The 21,228-nt window shown below is 46.8% G+C and overlaps 1 protein-coding gene across 1 annotated transcript in view; it reads left to right on the plus strand.

The window, feature by feature from the left end:
• Window positions 1-21,228, plus strand: part of LOC144476119 (fibroblast growth factor 8) — a 62,977-nt gene that overhangs the window by 28,456 nt on the left and 13,293 nt on the right. The window contains exon 2 of the mRNA XM_078192724.1: window positions 19,975-20,020. Within this exon, the coding sequence (XP_078048850.1) occupies window positions 19,975-20,020 (46 nt within the window). The remainder of the gene's footprint in view (window positions 1-19,974; window positions 20,021-21,228) is intronic.

The raw sequence follows: 21,228 nt of genomic DNA on the forward strand, positions 1-21,228 counted from the left end.
GCTCGGACATCTTGTCTTCTCCACGCCGAACCTAACGCAATCAACGAAATCACCGGTCTCGCATTTTCTATGATTGGATCGATTGCGTAGCTATTTATAATGAAGAATAACGGAAAGTATACTAATTTATTCAGCCTTGCAGTTACTACAAAACGTCAATTTTCTACTTAAATCATTGTGGTAGATAATACATTTTTCATTTCTGTCTCTCTCCGAAATCGATCGATAGTACATCGGTTTTGTATTAAAATTTATAAAATATTTTTGGATCTGTTTTCTAATTCTCACGATTTCATGTAACGTCGTTCTGATTGTAAAGATCATGGTGGATAGATTTGTAAGTGAGTACCAGAAATTCTTCGTGGGTAAAATTTTCGAAATTCTTTTGTGGAACGTGTTCGACGGCGACGCGTATCGATTGTATTGTATCTTCCCTAGAAGGGAACCCGGAATCGGCGAGGTGCGCAGTGTCACGCGAGGATTTCGGTAAATCCGTGGTGCGTGAGAGAGCAAAGCTTTCTCCTAATTTGCATTTCGGCGGCGGCGGCGGCGGTAGTGGCAGTAAGTGGCAGTGGCAGTGGCAGCCGTCGACGACGGCGACCGCGACGACAACCATGACTGCGGCGGCGTCGCGTCGCCTCGCGTCGCCTCGCCTCGCGCCGCGCCGCGCCGCGCCGCGCCGGTCACACTGATATTTGCCCCGACGATTAGAGCGCGACCAATCGTTCGGTTGTTTGCCTTTACGGAGGTATTCGAGCCATTCGAGGAAAACATTGATTGGGTCGTTGCGCCGAGGCTGTTGGTCAGATTAGCGGGTACAGCCGTTCGAAACAGCGGGAGCTAAGCTTCTCGATAGAATCGCCGCGGCAGAGGTGGACAAACGTCATTTCGGATTGATTTTCTACGCGACAATTTCAACGTGGAATTTTAATCGAACCTTTCGAAACGCTCGGGCTCTCTGAGAACCGACCGCGGACATTTCTTTTGATCGGGCAAGAATAATTTAAGCATCTCGAATTACCCTTTCTCTATTTCAGTACTTTTTTTAATATGGACGCGCTTCGTCTTTTGGACACCAAACTTGTCCTATAATATCGTTTCAGGCTCGTTGCGAAGATTTCGAACACGATCTATTAAATATTGACGTTCTCGTCTTTCGAATCGAAATCAAATTCTACCCCGTCGTTATGTCAGGTTATCAATATTTAAACGTTACGAAGATTTGGAACGAGATCTGCTAAATGTGGATTTTATTCTCGTCTTTCAAATCGAGATGAAATTCTACCCTTCCCATCATCAATATTTGAACGTTGCAGCAAAGGTTGGCATAGTATAGACGCGAGGTATCCGTCTCAGAAAATCGAATTTTGTTACGAATCTGCTGTAGACAAATTTTGTCCACATTTTCGGGACGGTAACGCGATCGTCCAAAGTCACGATGGCTAAATAAATAGGTAGTTAGAGACGCGGTTGACCGACCGAACACAAAGGCGGAGTGCAAAATCTGAGAGAAACGCCCCGCTGGGAGGAGAAAAGGAAACCGAGATCGCCAGAAACAAGTGTAATTGCTCGAGCGTGTTTGGAAAGGGCCGAGGATCCTCTCGGAGCCGACTAATTAAGAGCTCGAGCTAATTTAATTATAATTTGTAGCTCGAGGCCGTGGCGCTGGCAGCAGATCTTTTCTTCTCACCCGTTCCTAGGCACCGGCAATCAATTATCCGTTCTTAAACGCCACATGTCCGCGGGGCAATAATTTACAGCGATTTCGGGCTTTCGTCGAACGACTGGTCGAGAACGATCGTCGCGGACGAGTTTCTTCGCCGGTGGAGAAGAGAAGCGATCGCAACAAAGGGAGGAGACGACGACGTCTGCTACTTGGGAGAATTGAGATTGAGACATCCTAGGTTATTTGTTTTGAGTGCAGCTCGCCCCGCCCAGCTCGTCTCCGACTGTTCTTCTTCTTTGGCCGCGACTCGCCTTTTCGTCTCTCGCTGTTCGACTCCCCGATTTCTTCCGCGCCTCTGCAACCGCGTTTTTGCGCGTTCTCTCGTCTCCTCCTGCTCCTTCTTTCGGGAAACGGGGAACGGAGTAGGAACGAGAAACGAGCGAGGCGAGCAAACGGAGCAAAGCGTTAGCTGGCCTCCCGCCTCTCGTCACCCGCCTCTCGCCGCTCGCCTCTCGCCTCCCGCCTCCCACCTCCCGCCTCTCGCCCCCGTGGCCGATGCACTTAGGGTGACGCGGACGCGTCCTTGGGGCTTTCTGTCGGCTAGACGCTGCCACCACAGCTATCGAGTGAAATACTTCTATGGCTCGGTCTCTCTCTCTCTCCCTCTCTCTCTTGAGGAGTCCGCGTCGTGTCAGGGATCTGTCAGAAGAGCCGCGCATAGTTGTGGTAATGTCCACTGACCTGATTTAACGGAATCGCGCGCAATTTGCCGCTTCGATTCATTGATTTGTGGGGATAAGCGCAGACCGCGCTCCGCTTGACTCGCTCGCGGTGAAAGCGCGGCCCGTAATGTCTCGCCCGCGAGATCTTCCTAATGATTTTGCTATCGGCGTCACGTCGACGAGATTTCCGACGGCCGCGGTGTCCCAAATAAACTTTCAACACCTTTTCTTTAGCGTGATCGCGGAGGAAATGATTAATTGGTTGATTTAATTGGAAATGGCTTGTTGATTCACGAGCCAGCATCTACTACGTGCGAACAACGTTCCGCAAGACACGATATTGCGAAATACGCAGTGGGGATTGTAAAATTGCGAAAGAGGTAATATGTTGTAAAACAATACAATCTGCTGCGTTTCACGGAACGGTTCGATATCGGACATAAACCGTGCTAATGGTAAAGAATTTATACAGACGTACCAATGGTAGGGAGAGTATTATGCTCGATACCCAGATTCTTTCGGAATCACGATCGAAGAGCTCGGTGCAGCAAAGAATGTCACCAGCGGCTCCCCTACTAAAACCACGAGTACACAATCGGTAAGGCATGCAATTAATGCGATACCGATCTGAATCGTGTTACACAGGCTGCGAGAGCGCGGTTGCCGTTACGTCGGCAATCTCTTTTCCAGCTCTGCTTCAAGCCCGATCGTAACTCCGCCTTTTATCGGAGGAGTTTCGTTTCCGCCGGCGCGTGCAAAACAAACGGCAACGGCTCGCAATACGCGAGTCGAGTCGAGTCGAGTCGAGTCGAGTCGCGTCGAGTCGCGAGCACCAACCCTCTCTTCCAGTGCACCTCGGTGTCCCGAGACCCGACTCCGACCCCGACCCCGACCCGACGTTCGTTGCTCCGTTCATGGACCGTTTTCACGGTGTTCCCCTTCCTCTTTCGTCTTTTCGTTTACTCGATACAGTTGCCGCGACATATCTGCTTTACGAGCGCGGAAAGCAGACGTTTATTATCGCGAGCGTCTCGCGATAAGCGTCCTCCCTCGATGCTAGTTCTTCTTCTTCTTCTTCTTCTTATTCAGCCGTCCTCGTGGTCAGAACGGCGGAACAAGCAGCACAATTTCCAGAGGCATCCGGTTGCGCCTGGAGACAGACGCTCGAGTTTCTGCTTCGCGTTCTGCAATCTCGTAAACTGTCGTTGTCGTTAGCACGGCTGGGTATTCTACCGGACAATCGATTCTGTCGACCGGACGCAGATTCGCTTCAACCTTTGAACGTAATCGTCGAGCCTCGTTATTCTCTCAGCGTTCCCTTTCGATCGAAGCTTTCCTCGTTGATAGCTGAGATATAAGAGAACAATAGTTGCTAATTAGTATTGGTGATACTATATCATTGGTATTTATTATAGTCATCATTGGTATTTATTATAGTCATCATTGGTATTTATTACAGCCTTATTTATTACACGAAATCGCACGCCTTGTTTATTAAATAATTTTCTGTGCTACGCAAGCTTCCTCTCAGTTAGATGGTATATATGAAAGTAGCGAATTATCTTCCACCCTCTCGCAACATTCGAAACCAAGTGAAAAGTGATATGTATCGATCGACGGATTCATTGAAAGGACTAGTTACGACACGGCAATCGAGCGAGTGATGAACATGTAACAGCAATTTGCGAATACCTCTAGCCCCGATTGGGGTTACATGCCGCCGAGGGGGCGTAAGTAACTATGTTCGAGGGGGTGGCATAATTTTCCATTCGGCCGCGCAGCGTTTCCAGCGACGTTCTAATTTTGGCGTGTTGGGGGAACGCGAGTTGCGGCGACTGCGGCTCATCCTTGGGTTAGACCCCCTGCAAATTCGGCTCGTTAATTCCGTCTAGTAGAGACACGCGATCGCGGATAATTAATTTGTAGGTGGAAGGAGATCGCATCGGGGGCCGCGCACGTACGGGATCGCGTAGCGAGGCGGCGGCATCGGCAACCGGCTTAGGCGTATCCTGTGGACGTAGACCCGTAGCTAGAAACGATGGAAGGGCCTAAGGTCGTTCATTTTGCTCGGTTGTTTGTCGTCGTTTAACAGAGAGGGAGAGTAGGGGGGAGGGGAGATCTCTCGCGGCTTCTTCCTTTTTCGACATCGAATAACAGAGGAAGAGGAAGAGGAAAAGGACGAGCGGCCTGCGCGCGCTCGTACGAGAGACGGAGAGGAGAGAAGATCCACGGAGCGGCTAAGAATAGCAGGCGGTAGCCGTTCGGCCGATGCAAATTTCGAGCCCGAAAACATTCACGATGTATAATTCATCGTGCGGACTGGCTGGCGTCTGCCTACACGCGATACTACGCGTGCTCTCGTGACAATGACACAATGTTTGCGGTTACCGGAGGGTGTGTATCGATACCTTTACACGACCACTCACACGTGTAGTTCGGGGAATACGACACGAGAAAGCTATGCCCTATCCTCGCCCCTTCCACCAGCGAATTTCCGAACAGATTTTTTGAACGGTCTCTGCCACCGCTCTCGTCTCGGACGGATTTTTCGATCGAATCCTCCGATTCCGTTGAACCGCGAGAACAACGATTACCCACAGACCCATTCGACGACCACTCAAAGCGTCGAAAACAACCAACGCCGTCGCGATGACCGAACATCGACTTTCCTTCGCCGGTAATCCGTCTGCCTGTCCGTCTCCTTCAATCTCGCGACATCTTTCAGAAAGGGACTCGCAAATTTGTCGAACGAGCAAGAAGCCTCGGAAGACCGAACGGTTTACCAAACTTCATCGCGGACCCTAATGGCCTAAGTTTTCTCATACGCCGCGCGGAGCTTTCAAGGAGAAGAAACGAGGATCTTTCGGAGGGTAGACGGCGTCCGCCGAGTTTCTGGATAACGATGAACCGTCTTTGGAATCCGGGTGCCGACCGTTGAACCCGAACAAACGGAGCAATCGGTGATACGGCTTGTAAAGTCGTAAAAACAAAAGTATCTCGATCGAACGGCTCTTGATATTTGTGTAGATAGGTATCTACTTCGAGCGCCGCGACGCGACGCGACGCGCCGTCCCGGGTCTCCTCAGGCACCGGCAACGCGGGGCCACATAGACACGCTCGCGACACGTATAAAAGTCCGGCTAACTGCATCCTCCTCGGAGATTCAAGTGAAAAAACGCATGCGTGGACCGGTACCCTGCGAGCCAAAATATCCTCCTTTGCGCGGAGTTTTATGTAACGAACTCGCGCCATAAACGCGCGGCATGACGACCGAAGTCTCTGGCTGCGTTCATCTCGACGGTAAATCTCTGACAAATAAATATCTCCGCGACGGAGCATATTGCGATTTAATTACTATCCTCGAATTTTCTCGTCGATTCGATCCCGTTGCGATCATTCAAGCTTGAAAGATTGATCGCACGGAGACAAATATGGAAATATAATAATGTAGGCAGGTAGAGAATACAGAAATATAGCGAAATGAAAGTGTAGAAAGGTAGATATTATTTTAAATGCAAAATCTTTGTCGAATTTCAGGGAAAGCGAAGTGAAACTTTTTCAAACTGGAAGAACGAGAACCTTGCAATTTGTTGTCGCACAGTGTGCAACCTAATTGCGGCAATTTTCCAGCTTGTGCGCCGGACAATCGTGTCACTCGAATATTTCGTAATGCCTAAGCCTAAATGCTCGTCGCACGGAGAAAGTGTGCGGCACGACTAGCGTGTCTGACTAGTGCGGTTGTTATCTACTTGTACTCATGCTCGACCACTCTGTTCTGCGAGGCCACTCTGTTCTGCATCTACGGCTAATAATCGTTCTACATCGTCGCGCGTCTCGCGTGCAAAACATTCGCGCATTTTCTATCAACTAAATACACTTTCCCCAGAGCGTTTATATTCGATGAAATCATAACGAAAGCATTTAGTGAACTTAACAATATTTTATTCGAAACATTGTTAACAGTTTAGCGACCGGGAATTTGGCCGTAAAAATTTAGTTCAATGTTACATTTTCGTTTCTATTTTTATTTTATTAATTTTATTAATCGCGAAAGATATTTGTTATTTAAAAACTTATATAACAGTATTGAAGCCTACGGTAGTACAGTCTAACATATTTATCTCAATAACAGATATTAAATTATTGGTTATCATGCAACCGATTCATAGGTTATCGTTCAGGGTAAAAAGCCGATTTATAGGCTACTTGTATAGGATACTTGTTTCCCTTGTTCTTATTTTTATCGAATAATCGATGAAAATTGAGAGTACAGAAATCCACGGTATGAAGAAAGAAAATCAAATTTGTTCGAAAGCGTTTGGTTACCATAGATCCGACGAAAAATGAAATCCATCGCGCGGTTGCCGCTCAAAGCAACCACCGACGGGAGGATTAACACGTGGAATCCCACTTTCAACGATAACCACTCGTTTCCATTACCAAGTACTCTCTGCGGATCTCTCCGCGGCTGCTTTCGAGGGGCATCGTTTTCGTGAATATTTTTGACACGCTGCCGGCGCGCGATGTACCAATATTCGAGCATAAAAGCCACCGTGTTTTAGCACGTTTTTTCTTTTTTTTTTTGTAGAAGACAAACGCAAACGAAAACCGGATTTGTTAAAATAGTCGGATTCGCATGTATTATATTTGCGGCATCGAGCGGACTGCACGCGAGACGAAACACGAGGCATGATGTCGTTAGGCGGTCATTCATTGTTCGCTGGCTCGATTATGCTCCGGACGTGGCATGTTCGAGACTGCTTTAGCGTTCGAACAAATCAAAGAAGAAATCGCAGGGTAAACCACAAGTTCTGGTAACGGGTCGCAGAGCATAATAGAACAGCAAGCGTTTTAGAGATTTTCAACAGCAAAATTTAAAAATCTTATATCATTAAAAATCTGCTACGGTTTTCGTTCGTCGATATCGATTTACGATTTACACATAAGATTCTGTTCGAATTTTCATTTCATTAAAAATACGTAGCAAAGTTGTTTCAACCTTACCATTTATAACTTTCTATTTTAGAATAGTCGAAACGAAGATACTTTTTACAACATAAATAGCTGAATGTTACAATTTTTCTAAGATAAGACAAAGCAGTCGCTTGTAGCGTTTACCATATATTATCTGAAGAATTATTAACAAACGCACATAAATTTAGTGTATCGAAGTTGAGAGAGAGGAGAGAGGGAGGGCTGGCAATGTGAAGAAATAATTCGAAGGCCGCGACAATGGTAAATTTTCATCGACAATGCCGTCGATTTACGGTGTTGCGATGGTAACATGATATATTTTATAGCGGTCACGCGTGTTGTAATTTACGATACTTTCACCTGCGCGTTTATCGGCAATAAGTGCGCGACGAGTGCGCCGAGCCGCGCAGGTTGATTTAGAATTACAATTTGCGGTAATAAAACAACATTTGGCCGGACCACCTAGACGCAGTTAGATCATCGAACGTCGTTGAACTATCGAGACTAATTAGCGGCGTTACGTGCCGCCAATTGGATATCACGTTCTCGGTGCGTTTACTCCCGATTGGATATCACCGAGCCATGACGAAGTCCCTCCTGCTCCGAGAGAGGATCGATCGTTTTACTCGACGCGGCTGCATACATCCGCCTCTAAACTGGTTCCCAGTTCGCCACTCTAAGTCCGGGATACCACTATAACTATACCACCGCGTTCTCTCTTTTGCCCCTCTACCGGCGAGCCGCTATCATTACTCTGCGCAAATCACTCGCTAATTACATCGAAAACCGATCGCGTGGACAGTTTCGTCCGGGTGACTTAGTCCTCTTCGAAGACAGTAGCGACTACTAGTATTATGAACACCGATACCATTATAGGATTCTCGTAGTTCCCGGCAGCATTCCCTGTGCACGCCGGATGCTCAGTTATCTCGCATTTATCGGGTTTTGCGTTCAATTATGCAAAATGTGTGCGCGCGTACATAATACGGTAAAAGTAATTGCAGCGCGTTGAGACATCAAACACAAGCATGAACCGAAGCCGAAATAAGCAACGGGATGCTTACCGTTAATTATACTGTCTGAATGCATCTGCAAAAAATATTCTTTGCACTTTGAATTCTTGGGAATTGAATGTAGCGATTGCAAAAGAAGAAAGGGAACAAAACGCGAACGCAAGTATCGCGATAAACTATCGCCAGAAACGATAGAAGACAATGAAGTCCTTAAATTATCAATAATCTCAAAAATTATATATAGCGTGTAACTGACTAAATAGGAGAGAACTGGCGTAACTCCTCCACCAGTAAATTCGTAGAAATTCGAGCGGCGAACGAAAATGCGTTCAACGTTCTAGCGCAGATTCCAGCGAAATAAGACGATTGGCGCGGATTATCGCGGCCGAGAACAACATCGATGACCGCTCGATAAGTTTTCTGGGGTAAGTAAACAGGCGGTAAACCGTCCTGGTGACGTTGAGCAATGTCAGAGTCAGCGTCACCGTCAGGTATGCCGGCGATGCACGTTAACTCATTGACGTAATACTCGTTTTTCGGGGCCGCTCCACGCGACTACTCGACGCGGACCGATTCCACGAAGTTCCTAAGAACGATTACACAAATTCCGCCATCCACTTTGCGGGCTTATCTGTCAGCATACTCCCACGCTTCTGTTATCGACAATTCTTAAATGCTTGTTACCACACGTGAACGCTTTCCTGAAACGAGCCGAAAATAACCGCGGAAGATTTACGATGCGCGTCGCGAAATTTGTTCGAAAAATGCGAAACTCGGTACGAATAAATCTGGTGAAACGATGGAACTCTAGTTACTACCGAAATAATTTAGAAATGATTTATTTAGAAAAATGATCGTAGAATCTGTCGGAGCATTTGTCAATGATATAATTGAGAAATCGTTTGTCTACTTTTTCGTGGAGTTTCTTTAACAGTAAGAGCGTATAGAGCATTGTAAATCATAAGATGGTTGCATTCGTACCGAGTGGGGCAAAGTGGATCCTTTTCTTCGAGCATGCGATGCGTCGAGCCGAATTAGAAGCTCTGAACGGTCATCGGATTCAATTTTCTTCTCGGATAGAGACGAGGAGCGTAGGTAATTGGTACGATCATCGGCCAAATCGATCGGTCGGCGAAGTTCGGTCCGCTGGGCTGGCTCAAGTTGCCAGGAGACTTCCCTAAAAGTGCACCAGCTCTTGTGTGGATTCGTTGGCTCCCAGTTTCGTATGACTAACTCCGCTGACTCATCTTCGACGATTCGACAAGAAAACGTCACTTTTTCAAGTTCCCGCGGCATTCGGTCAACAAAGTGTGCTTACGCCAAAGCACGATTTCATTTGCTCTCTACCATTTCGTTATTTTTTTCACACGCAATTCACAGAATTCGAGGAAAAATGCTTAAGAAACTAGGCTTCGTTTCCATTTTCATTTATTTCTCAATACGTTTTCCGTTTTCAATCCGCTTCGCCAAATGAATGTAGGAACGACAATTATCGCATAAGAAATAGATCTTTCATTCCATTTCGTCTTCTTACCCTTTCAATTTTATTCGTTACACCATCGACAGGGTTTCCAGTGACAACAGCGATTTTTATTCAATTCGCGATAAGAGAAATTCGAATGTACGATAAGAAAACATTCGCGATAAGCTCGCGGTATAAAATGTCCGAGCGACGGTGCTTTGTACGTATCGGAGAGTAAAATGTCGCCGGCGTTTGTTATAGTTTTATTGTAATTTCCGTTGGTCCGATTAACGAGAAGCCGGTGAAAACAGAAGAAAGGGGAAATAATGGTGGTGGTGTTCGGTGCCCCGGCCGGCGCGGGCGTTAACGGTAAAAATGTGGAAAGGCCGGGGAGAAGAGCAGTTGTCTTCCTGTCGTCATAGCGGACACCGTTCAGGGTCCAGATAGTGCGCGAGGGTTCGGAGAAACGACCAAGAGAGAGGGAGAGAGAGAGTTAAGTGACGGTGGGTGGGCGAGATGGTTATTTAAATGCCTATAGAGTCCATTAAAGATTACAGGTTGAACAACAAATGTCCACGCGAATGAGCCAGAACGAACGGCGATATCCCTTCGAATAAATGGTCCGTTTTATCTTGTACGACGCAAACAGCTTCCATTTTAATCTATGAACAATTTTATTATCGGTTCTTTCAACAGTGGAATCAGCGATGCAGAAACAAAGTAAGGGAACTTATTGGAAATGGGCAACTTCTTGTCGATTTAATTAATTTCAGTATGTACATTCTTTCTTTTTTAATATTCTCTCCGCAATAACGAGATTGAAAATCTTACGTTCTATTGCAATGTAGAATATAGTTTTTTAAAATTCAAAAAATTAGGTTCGCAGAAAATAAAAGATACAAATTCGTTCTAACTATTCCTTAAAATTTAAATATTAACGAGAACAGTTACTCAGCCGATCTTAAAACGATGTTTCACGCATTTTCACGGTTTATGCTCCTGTTGCTCACTCACTTTTGTTAGAATCATAGATGAATCATGTTCTTGTGAACTCTGTTGCCCCACTTGTACACACTTAATTAAATAGTGTGCGATTTTTAATGTCTCGCTCTTTGCTAAGGATTGCCGTTGTCTGCAGACCTATTGTACATTATATCAACCTACTTTTTCTTATTTTCGAACTGTCTTTTAAATAGATAGTTTTAAGTAGAATACAAGAAGTAATTTAAAAAGGCGGTGCATACATCGTCGAAGAGAAAATTTACCTTCCATTTATAAAATTGAAGTTATTTCTATTATAATATAAGGAAGAAAATACAGATACACGTACTCGTTATAGTTTAATACGAACAACTTTGAAATATATTAAAGAAATTACAACAATTTCCTATCGGTCCCTCAAAGGTACATTAATTTTCTGTGAGCGCCCCATCACTTGCAGAGGGATGCGCGCGTGCATCGATAAAAAAAATACATACCTGAAATATTTTTTCCACAATTTATAGAATTTCCGGGATCTCCGCTTTCCCCCGTAAGAACGCCACCGAACCGCGTTCCCATTCTGGGCTTTTTACCAAGATCTCGAAAGGTATTGTGAGGTGGAAAATTCCTGAAGGTGGGTCACGAAGACGTGACGAACGCAAACGAAGCCGGGGCCACCGGCGCGGCGCGCTGCGGCCGGGTTATCGGTGACCAAATGAATTCCTAAAACTCAATTAACCGTGGCCTTCTTAACCGAAGCTCGCTTAACGAACGAGACGAGACGAGACGAGTCGAGCCGAGCCGGGCAAATGAATGGTCCCGCAGGACGACAAGCCTTGTTTAGTAGTCTCTCCCGTGCGAGAGGACTCCCGTTCGAACCCGATATCCGCCCTAAGAGCCTTCCACCGAGCGATCCAACCCTTTTAAGTAGGCCTAAGTAAAACGCCAGGAATGCGGGGAACAGCTCGATGGTGCTTGATCGCCAAGCCGGCCAAGCCGGGGCAGGAGATCCGTTTCTTCGGTGATTCATCGCCGGCTATTTCTGGTGACACCGGGCAGAAAAATCTATACGGCCGGGAGATTAAAGGAGGCGGCCGCGCCGCGAGAATCACTTCGGCTAGAAAAATTCGCTTTTCAAGCGGCCGCGCCGCCGCCGTCGAGCCCCGCCCGCTTTCGATTCGAAGGGAAACAACAAATTGGTAGTACCTGGGTGATCCGCAGGTGTTAAAGGCGGTGAAAGTAACGGAGTGTCAGTTTATTACGAAACGAGATGCGCGCGCGGTGGAAATGCAACATCTGTCCGATGATCGAAAAACCTATGAGCACGTGTCATCCTTCCTTTTCAATTACAATTGGTAATATAACGATACTACCTTTGTTTAAACTAGAACGAACAAAATTTCTACGTAACAAGTATAAAACGACAAACGAGTTCGCAAACGTATGCAGTTTCCCCTTTGTGGGCCACAACGTTTGCTTCGCGAGAGCCTCGCTCGCGTCAATGTATAATGCGACAGGATTTGTAAATGATTTTCATGATTCTACCGTTTTGTATTCGATCTACTCATTTTTGTCATAAACGCTTGCGGGGAGAAATGAGACGGCAGAACCCGCGCGGAGTCAACAGAAGGGGACATTCATGCATTTTGATTGGCCACAAGCGCGCAGGGGGTTAACCCGGGAATAATTGATTACGCGTAAGTGTGAGTCCGCCTAATAGACATTGAATAGCGATTCGTTTTTGCGCGCGGGTACGACGCGGCGCGGCGCGGGGCGGCAGAGGGTGACGAGGAGCGTGTCAGAATGAATGTGACGCGCCAAAGCAAAAACCTTGTCGCGTATTCCTCTCGCGTGGCTCCTCTTTTTGCCCGGCTTCTCTATCTCCTCTTCCTCTTCCTCCTCATCTTTTACTCTTCTTCCCACCCGCCTCAGGTTATCTTCGCCGGGCATGGGGCACTTGACGCACGACTCCGACGGCGACCAAGACGGCGACTAAGACGGCGACTGTCCTCCGTGTAAGGTCCCAGAACAGGACGCGTTGAATCGGCCCTCGTCTCCTTGGCTGTTCCCCGTAAAGCGGGCGACGTCGGCGACTACTATCTGCCACTTCACGTTGTCCAGCAGCCTTCAGCCGCGAGTGTACTCATCGTGCCGTGGAAAAAAATGCTCGGCTCAATCAACGAGATAATTTGCATGCCGCGCGCGTTACGCGCCTCTGAAAAAGAAAAAGCGGCTCGGTGACTCGCGGTGACTCGGTGACTCGGTTCGATGCAACCTGCCGCCCGGCGACCCGCGTCTCTCGTTACCCATTTAATTGAACTTTCGCTAAGTGGAACGAGGTGACGAATTCGATGATGCTGCCTGGCTTTTCACGGAATCGTTACAGCAACGTCGCGCAACGGCCGCGTCCACCGTCCGTCGAACACTGTAACTCGATTGCACTGCGCTCTTGTAACTGCGATCTCTGTAACAGTGGTTATTCGCAGTGGTTTAACCAATTTAATTTTATAACTCTTGCGACAGTTACGCTGTTAATTCCGTAAGTCCAAGCTTTGATGATATAAAATTATCTTGGAACGTGATATAACAATTTTAGCGGAGTCACCGCTCGAGTGCGAAGGCTTAATAGAGAATTCAACCGCGGATGTTGCCCCGTCGATCAGGAATGTCGGTTGTTCTAGAATCGAGGATCCAAAGATTGAGAATCGTTCTCTCGATCGTTGAAAGCTGTGTTCGATAAATCAAGCACTCCGTTGGATTAGTAGGTATACTGGTGGACCCTGAGCGAGCATGATCCGTTAGGGGCTTTTAGTGGTCGGATTTATTGAACCGGAGGATCGCACGCGTCGAACGTTAATCTCGAGCGAATCGCTGTCGACGCGGTGCATCAATCCGACGATTTATCACGGCAATTTGCCACTGTCGTGTCGGCCGGAATTCATCGACCGCTCGATTTGTCACGATTTGCCATGCCTATTTGGGAAACATTTTCGAGCTGGCCATTCTCGGGGCTATCGCCGGGGCTATTATTATTGTCGGGCCATTGTCGGGCGGACGCCAGGTGACATTTTTCTAGGTTGAATGCGTGCCGAAGTCGCTCGGCCGGCCGGCCGGCTCGTCGGATCGTCGGCTCGTGCTTTGCTCGCTAGGAAGGTAGTAAATTTTGTGGTCGACTCAATGGAGACGTCGTCATCCTTCTTCGGGTATTGCCGCGGTGAGGTGGCCCTGATGGGACGGGAACGAGGGAACGCGGCGTTGTACGAGGGATGCGTTACGCTACCAATCTGCCACGGTTTACGACAAACTAAACGCGATATTAGTTTAGGGGAAATTCAAGTACCACCGCTGCCAGGAAACGACCGATTCTAACCCCGAGATATTCACCATTAAGAACGCTACAGATTTACAATATTATTAACCCCTTACGGACGATTATGCATAGGTGCCATATTGATCGGTATGAAGTTGAACAATCAGTAATACGTAATGTGTAAGATTTTATATGAAGGTAATAAAATACTAATAAATCGCTTTGGCATCTGAGAGCAGATATACGACCGTAAAGGGCTATTCACAACTTTATTATTTACCTATAGTTAATTAAGAAAACATCACTGATATGAACACCTTAGCAATGAATAGATAAGATAGAATTCAGGAAACAACGAGAAATTCAGAAAGGGATAATGGTAAATAAATTTGGCGATTATTTCGGAACGTGATACAACATGTGCGGAAATTCTGAAGGAGTAGCTCTATCTCGACCCGTGTCCGATCAAGCGATCCACGAGAGACGGAGTTGATACGGCGCATCAATCTCGAATCCCGAAACCCGAAACCCGACACGACAGCCGGTGTCCAGCTGAGAGCCGTCGCGGCCGTCGCGCGTCGCGCGTCGCGACGAGTCGGTAGCCGCGTTTTTCATCGGTGTGTCGGAGCCTATTCAAGTGTTGGCAGTTTTTCACGCGGCAGGCGACAAATATCCCCACTAAAATCCTCCTTAGATGAGTCCCTACGAGGTTGGGGATGTCACATTGGATCCTATGCCCGGGAACATTCACCATGCTGGTCTCACGCCGGTGACAGCGAGCGCGTTCGCGATTCGTTCTTTCCGAATCCTGGTCCGTGATCCGTGGTCCCGCGATCTGATACCGGTGTAACTGCGACGACGATCGTATCGGAGCAGATTCCGGGATACCAACGACAGCCATAACTCGCCGAGGTCGGCTTTAAATCGACTTTCCCGTTTCCCGGCCCAATTAGGCTGGTCTTCGCGGGATCTCCGAGTACAATCGCCTGGCTATCTAGCTTAGGATCGCGAGACCGGTCAGCTAATTATGCGCCAGCACTACCGAGATCCGTTGCACCGGATTGCACTTCTCCATCGCTGTTCTGCGACCGCGTCGGCGAACGAAATTCGACGGTGAGACAATTCGTTCGCGTACCGTCGAACGCAAGTTGGACATCCTCTTCCGATCATCTCCGCGCCGACTGTTCCCGATGGATCCCCCGAGTGTTCTGGATAACTGTCGATGCACCTTGGATTTTGGCCAACCAACCACTCGATTCGTGCTCGAGATACGTGCTCGAGCTGTATAGTGATCGAAATCGAAATCGAAAACATTGTTGGTACCCGTTCGACTGTGCGACGTTTACTAGCCATAAACTGTGCAGCTCCCGTTGTACCTCTAAGAAAAAGTATGTCGTGAGCTGCTGAATGCAAGCGAGAGTATCTCAATCTTTAAGCCGGATTAGTGTCACGATCCCGGCAACATGCGGCGCACGGATTGAAATTGAAATGACAGTTCAAAGCGGCGACCCGCAGATATGTTTACGGCGATTCGGTAAGTTATGGGAAGGTGTTAATAACCACGTCTAAACACCGTGAAATACCGTCGGTCGGATTAACGGAGATAATCGAGAGTTGATGATTTCCGTTCACCTTCCGTACGTGATTTATTCATTGAGCCGGAGCTGTTGACAATTTATAGCTGCCACTTATGTTCCCATAAAATACGATTTATTTAGAATGGCTTGATCCTACTTATCGTTTAAACTTATACGACTGATCGCAAGTAATATTGTATAGACGAAGTAGTTTCGATCACTGGATTCAATTGTACTGTTCCCGTTGATGATAAAATAGTTCCAATGCAATTGGATCTACTTCTGAAGAGTAATTGATCAACCTTTTAAAGAACACGTCTAATTGCACTGTCCTACTATATACAATATAAATGGTCTCAACAATCTATCTTTATTTTCAAAGTACATTCGATTCTCCCAAAAATGTTAATAACTCTTTTTCTATTACTTAAGCGAAAGAACACAGTGTCCGCAGTAATATAAATGTTGTAAAACAATTTTCAATGCGACGAAAATACTTTGAAAAACGTGAAACGAAAACGATTGCCAATTAAGACAATAATCAACGAAACTGCGCGTCTAAAATCGTGTTTTCTGTACTAGCATGCGATGGAAATGTAAAATAAGTCCCGAGTAAAGGCTAGGCGTAACAGTGAAGTGCATCGCTGGTTCGAAACACCTGCACACAGAGGACTTCAATTTTCAAAGGATAATGAATTTCGAAATACTTGCGCGAGCTATTTATGGTGAACCGGGATGGAGCATAGATCCTCGCTCGAATCGGTGGAACGCGCGTCTTGGAAATTCTGAGAATGGCGGATTGCCCCCGTAGACTCACCTTCGCGTTCGGCCTCGATGGGAATTCCTCTGATCGATAGTAGAAATACTGGAAATACTGGATTTTTCACGGAGAGGATTCTCGGTGCTGTCGCGTGTTACGGTGCCGTGTCGTCTGCCATTCGCTGTTGGTAATTTCCTTGGTCGGCCCACACCTTTCCCCGCAACCCCCTTTGCAAACACCGTGGCACCACGCGTTTTAATATTTTCCTCGTTACGTAACGGCGAATTTGAATTTTAATGGACCCCACGCCTCTGCGCGGCATGGATACCGATACACCGCTGTATCGAAGTACGATCAAGCATATTCCTCCGACTAATTTGATAGATGGTCGTTAACGAGCCAGCTGGCAGCCGATGTCCACGAAACGCTATCGCGACGCGACGCGACGCGATTCGACTCGCTTCGGAATTAGTCACTTATATTTTGTTGCATGCTGATTCCTGTGGACACGTACACGCTCTACACCGCCGATAAACACCGTCCGCGATGGCCATATTTGAAAATCAATTACATATTGCGGCGTGGGTTTATCGATTATTGCGATACGTATGGATTCATCAATTATTGAAATACAAAGTACGAAGTCGCGGAGGGTGGGACGAATAAATGGAACCCGTTTATTACTGCGACAATGCTACTGATAAACCCATTTATCCCCATTGGATAAATTCTATACAACGAAACGCGGAATAATATTTTGTTCTACTAATCGGTATGGAAGATGTAAATCTTTCTGCGCCGATTACATGAAACAATTAGCCAAATGGACATCCATTTCTTCGCTCAATAGTTTCGATATCAATCGACTATCCGTCCCCTTTATTACTGTTATGAATCGATTAATAATTTTATAATCGGATCGACTTGAACACCTTCGGGCACACCGCTTGCAACACGTTGCTGCTTCTTCGCTAGTTCATTCCCGCGAAACACTCGCGTGCGAATGTCGGCCACTTCATAGTCGGTCAAGTATCCATTTGAAGCTTCCGTGCCGACCGTGCCGATGCAATTAAACCACGAAACACGAGTCGGCTGCATTTTCTGTGCCGCGATGCACGCGTGCTGCTCGATCCGCGCCGCTCGTGCTCGTGCTCGTGCTCGACCAAAAAGCACGCGACCCTCGCTATTATTGGAGAACGAGAATCTTATTTAATGGAACCGACACACCGGAATTAGGACGCGGGGCGTTCGTTTAACTCCGACCGAGAGCTTCGCAAGTTTTAATAGATATTACACACAGTATTCAAACCAGCTCCGGTTTCAATTGCCTCTGTTACGATGAGTCAAGTGTTACATATTTTACGAAACTCTGTGCTCGAGAATCATCCGCAAGCTCGGGAGCTCCTCGCGCTGCTACTTATTTCAGAACCGCGTTCGTTGGCACTTTTTCGTCCTTCATTTTCTTGATAAAGCGAGAGGACTTTTGTTTCATATCGATGACAGAAGATTCAAATTTTGTTTCAATTTAATAGAAACGATTGGCAGTCGTGTTCACGAAATTATATACAAAGTCACGAGCCTGATTATATAGCGTAGGGGGTTAAGAAACAAAATGAGAGTTCGAGTCGGACATGATTTGAAAAAAAGTAGAAGCAATGCGAGAGAAGTTTCCTTCGCGAGTAAACGAGATTACTCTACGCAAGAAGAGAAGCGAGCTTATTGTTGTTAATTTTCTTACGGTGGAGATTGGTATGGTTTCCTATAAAGATTCCGTCGATAAAGTTGACGCGGGCAATCTAAAGTAAGCGTTTTAAGAGCGCCGGCGTGCCAACGGAATTCCTTTGCAGCGCATCGAGGTGGACTCGAACGAGGTAGGCGGGATGGCGCGAAAGAAAGGTACGTTTGGTCCACCCCGCTGCTCCACCAACGAGCCAATAACCCAGTCGAATTAAACCGAACGTGTAATGAACGCTTCCGACGTCACTGGTACCACGGCGCGGCTCGGCGCGGCGCGGCACGGTGTGCCGTGGCAGCGCGGCGTGGCGTGGCGTGGCGTGGCGTGGTACCGGGCGGCTCGTTGCAGCTCGTTGCAGCACGACGCGAGCACTGCTGTGTTCACCTGTGCTCTGTAATACGAGATGCATTCGCATTACGCAAGTCGTTGCGGTGGCGAACCGCACGCGGCTCCCACACAGCTGGCTTATTATTTACAACTCGCGGCACTCTACGGCGTTACTCTTGATTTCTGCGTTTCTCGATTTCCTCCGCGCCGCGCCGCGTCGGCGCAAATCTCCGACATTGCTACCAACCAACAACCTTGATTCGATGTTTTAATCCATAACGCTCTCTGACCTTTTCTGGCTCTCGCTGTCCACAGCAGAAAACGCTTGGAATTGTCAAAAACGTGGATGCGACTGTTGAAGATTTATTTACGTGCACAGAGTTTAATGCGGAGCTTTACAAACAATATTCGATAGAACGAACGTCTTTGCGTCAAGTAATATTAACGACAAGTGAACTTGGCTAGTTATATAGCACGAGACAATTATTTTTTCGTTCTATGGTTTCGTCAACCTTCGTTCATAAATTTTGATAACAGAAGATGATGGATCTGTTTCGATTTGGAAGAAATTGAAGAATTATTATGTAAAGTCTTCGTCATGATCCTGACTCGTTGTTATAGCGCAAGCGGGTTAACAAAAACCAACAGAATCTATAATTGATTTACATAAAATGTTGCCTCTCACCGTGAAAACTTTTCCCGTAGTCCAGGTTTCAAATGGTTTTAAAATCAACCAGCAGCATCGCCGTTTAAAAGCCGGACAACATTTTCGATAGCTATCATTCGGATAATTACACGAAAAGTAATTGAACCGAATTGAAGCGTTTCTAACGGATGATTTCGATAAATCAAGTACCAGAACGACAAGCGCGACGCAAGCTTACGCGACGCGGCGGTAATGAAATTCGAATATTTTCAGAGTCCCGAGGAAAAAGATCGGCCAGAGCGATAGCCTGGCGGTCCGTCACTCGTAGCAATATTATTATCGGATGTGAATGAAGATAGAATCGTGAACTAGCTACAAGATACAATTTGTCCGGTATAATTTGTTTCCGCCGCTAATTATCTCGTATATCTCCTCCTTATCTGTCAGAAGCGATCCGCCGCGCCGCGCCGCGCGTCCCGTGCTTTCAATTTGCACCGCTGCTAATAGTAACCTTCGTTTTATTCGGCCACGGTTCGTAATCGTGCGAAACTTATTTGAATGCTATAAATCACGCGGAGATCGCGAGCGATTAGCTTGCGTGCCACAAATTGAAATCTCGCAGGTGCAATAGCAAATGGCGAATACCGGTCCGAAGATAGAGAATGTCCGTGGCGCGTTACATAGGCGATCGCTTTGCGCGCGCGCGCGCACGCACGCACCCGTTCATGTCCCGTAGATTTAGAACGTGTTCTTCGAATCGAGGGAACGGGCATTTAACACGTTTGTTCTCGTTTGTTCCAGGTTACCACAGTTTGCCGTTTTAGCGAAGATTTTGTGCCTCCTGATGGTACGTATACCCCTACAATACGAGCCCACGAACGTAACACTTCACGATTTACCGGTTCGAAGATTATTGATGGTCTGCTCGCGCTTTGCTGGCCGCGTTAATTGATTTTCCAACGACCGCGCCGGTGATCATTTTCTCTTAAATTACAGCAGACGTGGGAATCATTGCTTTGATTTCTGGCGTTCGATTGAAAAATTATTCAGATACTCGTTCAAAAATCATTGGCTCTGAATCAACGATTTTTTTTTTTGAAATTATCAGTTAATGCACAGTGACACTGTAAATTGTTGCTTGAAATAGAGATTGCAGTCGTTTAAAATAGAGATTCTAGATAGAATATTGAACAGAAAATATATTTTTATTATGGAAAATAATGAGGATTTTGTGTCAGCCAATTGAGAACACGTAGCTTGGAGACGCGAGAACTGTATAGATAAGCTTGAAGCTTTGGAAGAATTCATTAACAGAGAATCGAATTTATTTATTGGGTCGCGACGCGACATGCAGTCTATCCGGTTGAACCACGAGAGGTTTATGCATCAACCGAATTCACGATATCGCGCGTTATCGCACGGTGTGCTATCTTTCTCGTCCCAGTGACCTACGGTTCCGTCGAAAAAAAAAAAAAAAGAAAAAACGATTCGAGCCGGCCAGAGTGTTTTCGCGCTGTATCCATAATTTTCGGGAATACGCCAGTGACCCGGTTACGTTACCTTTAACGAGCCGTGTAAAATTTGAACGAGGGCTTTGGCCGCGTTCGTGCGCGATTCGTAAACTTGCATACTTTACTTGTTCCGACAGATACGTAAGCGATATAAGATACGTGCCAGAGCTTTGTAGACTGAACGGTGACTAGGTCAGATCGGAGATACCCCGGTGTACACGACCGCCGCGGCCGGGTTGGCGTTTAGGCTAGGGTAGGATGGCGTGCCGAAAGTTCATCCAGGTCCTTGGTAAAACGACGCGACGCGACGCGACGGCTAAATTGCCGAGCGCCTTACCTGTCATAGATTAATAACCCACTCCTACGCATTAGAGCGTCGCTTTCTACCAGCCCTTTGTCGGTCCCGAGCCCTTCGCTTCCTCGTCTTCTCGTCGTCCGCGGTGTTCCCCCAATGATTCGTCTTACCGTATTAATTGCAATTCATGCTCTTTATTACGACAGCGCGAGTACAAAGCGCCCGTGTAATATTCCGTCGCGTGCAACT

This window comes from Augochlora pura, chromosome 10 (genome assembly GCF_028453695.1).
Source record: "Augochlora pura isolate Apur16 chromosome 10, APUR_v2.2.1, whole genome shotgun sequence".
Lineage (NCBI taxonomy): Eukaryota > Metazoa > Arthropoda > Insecta > Hymenoptera > Halictidae > Augochlora > Augochlora pura.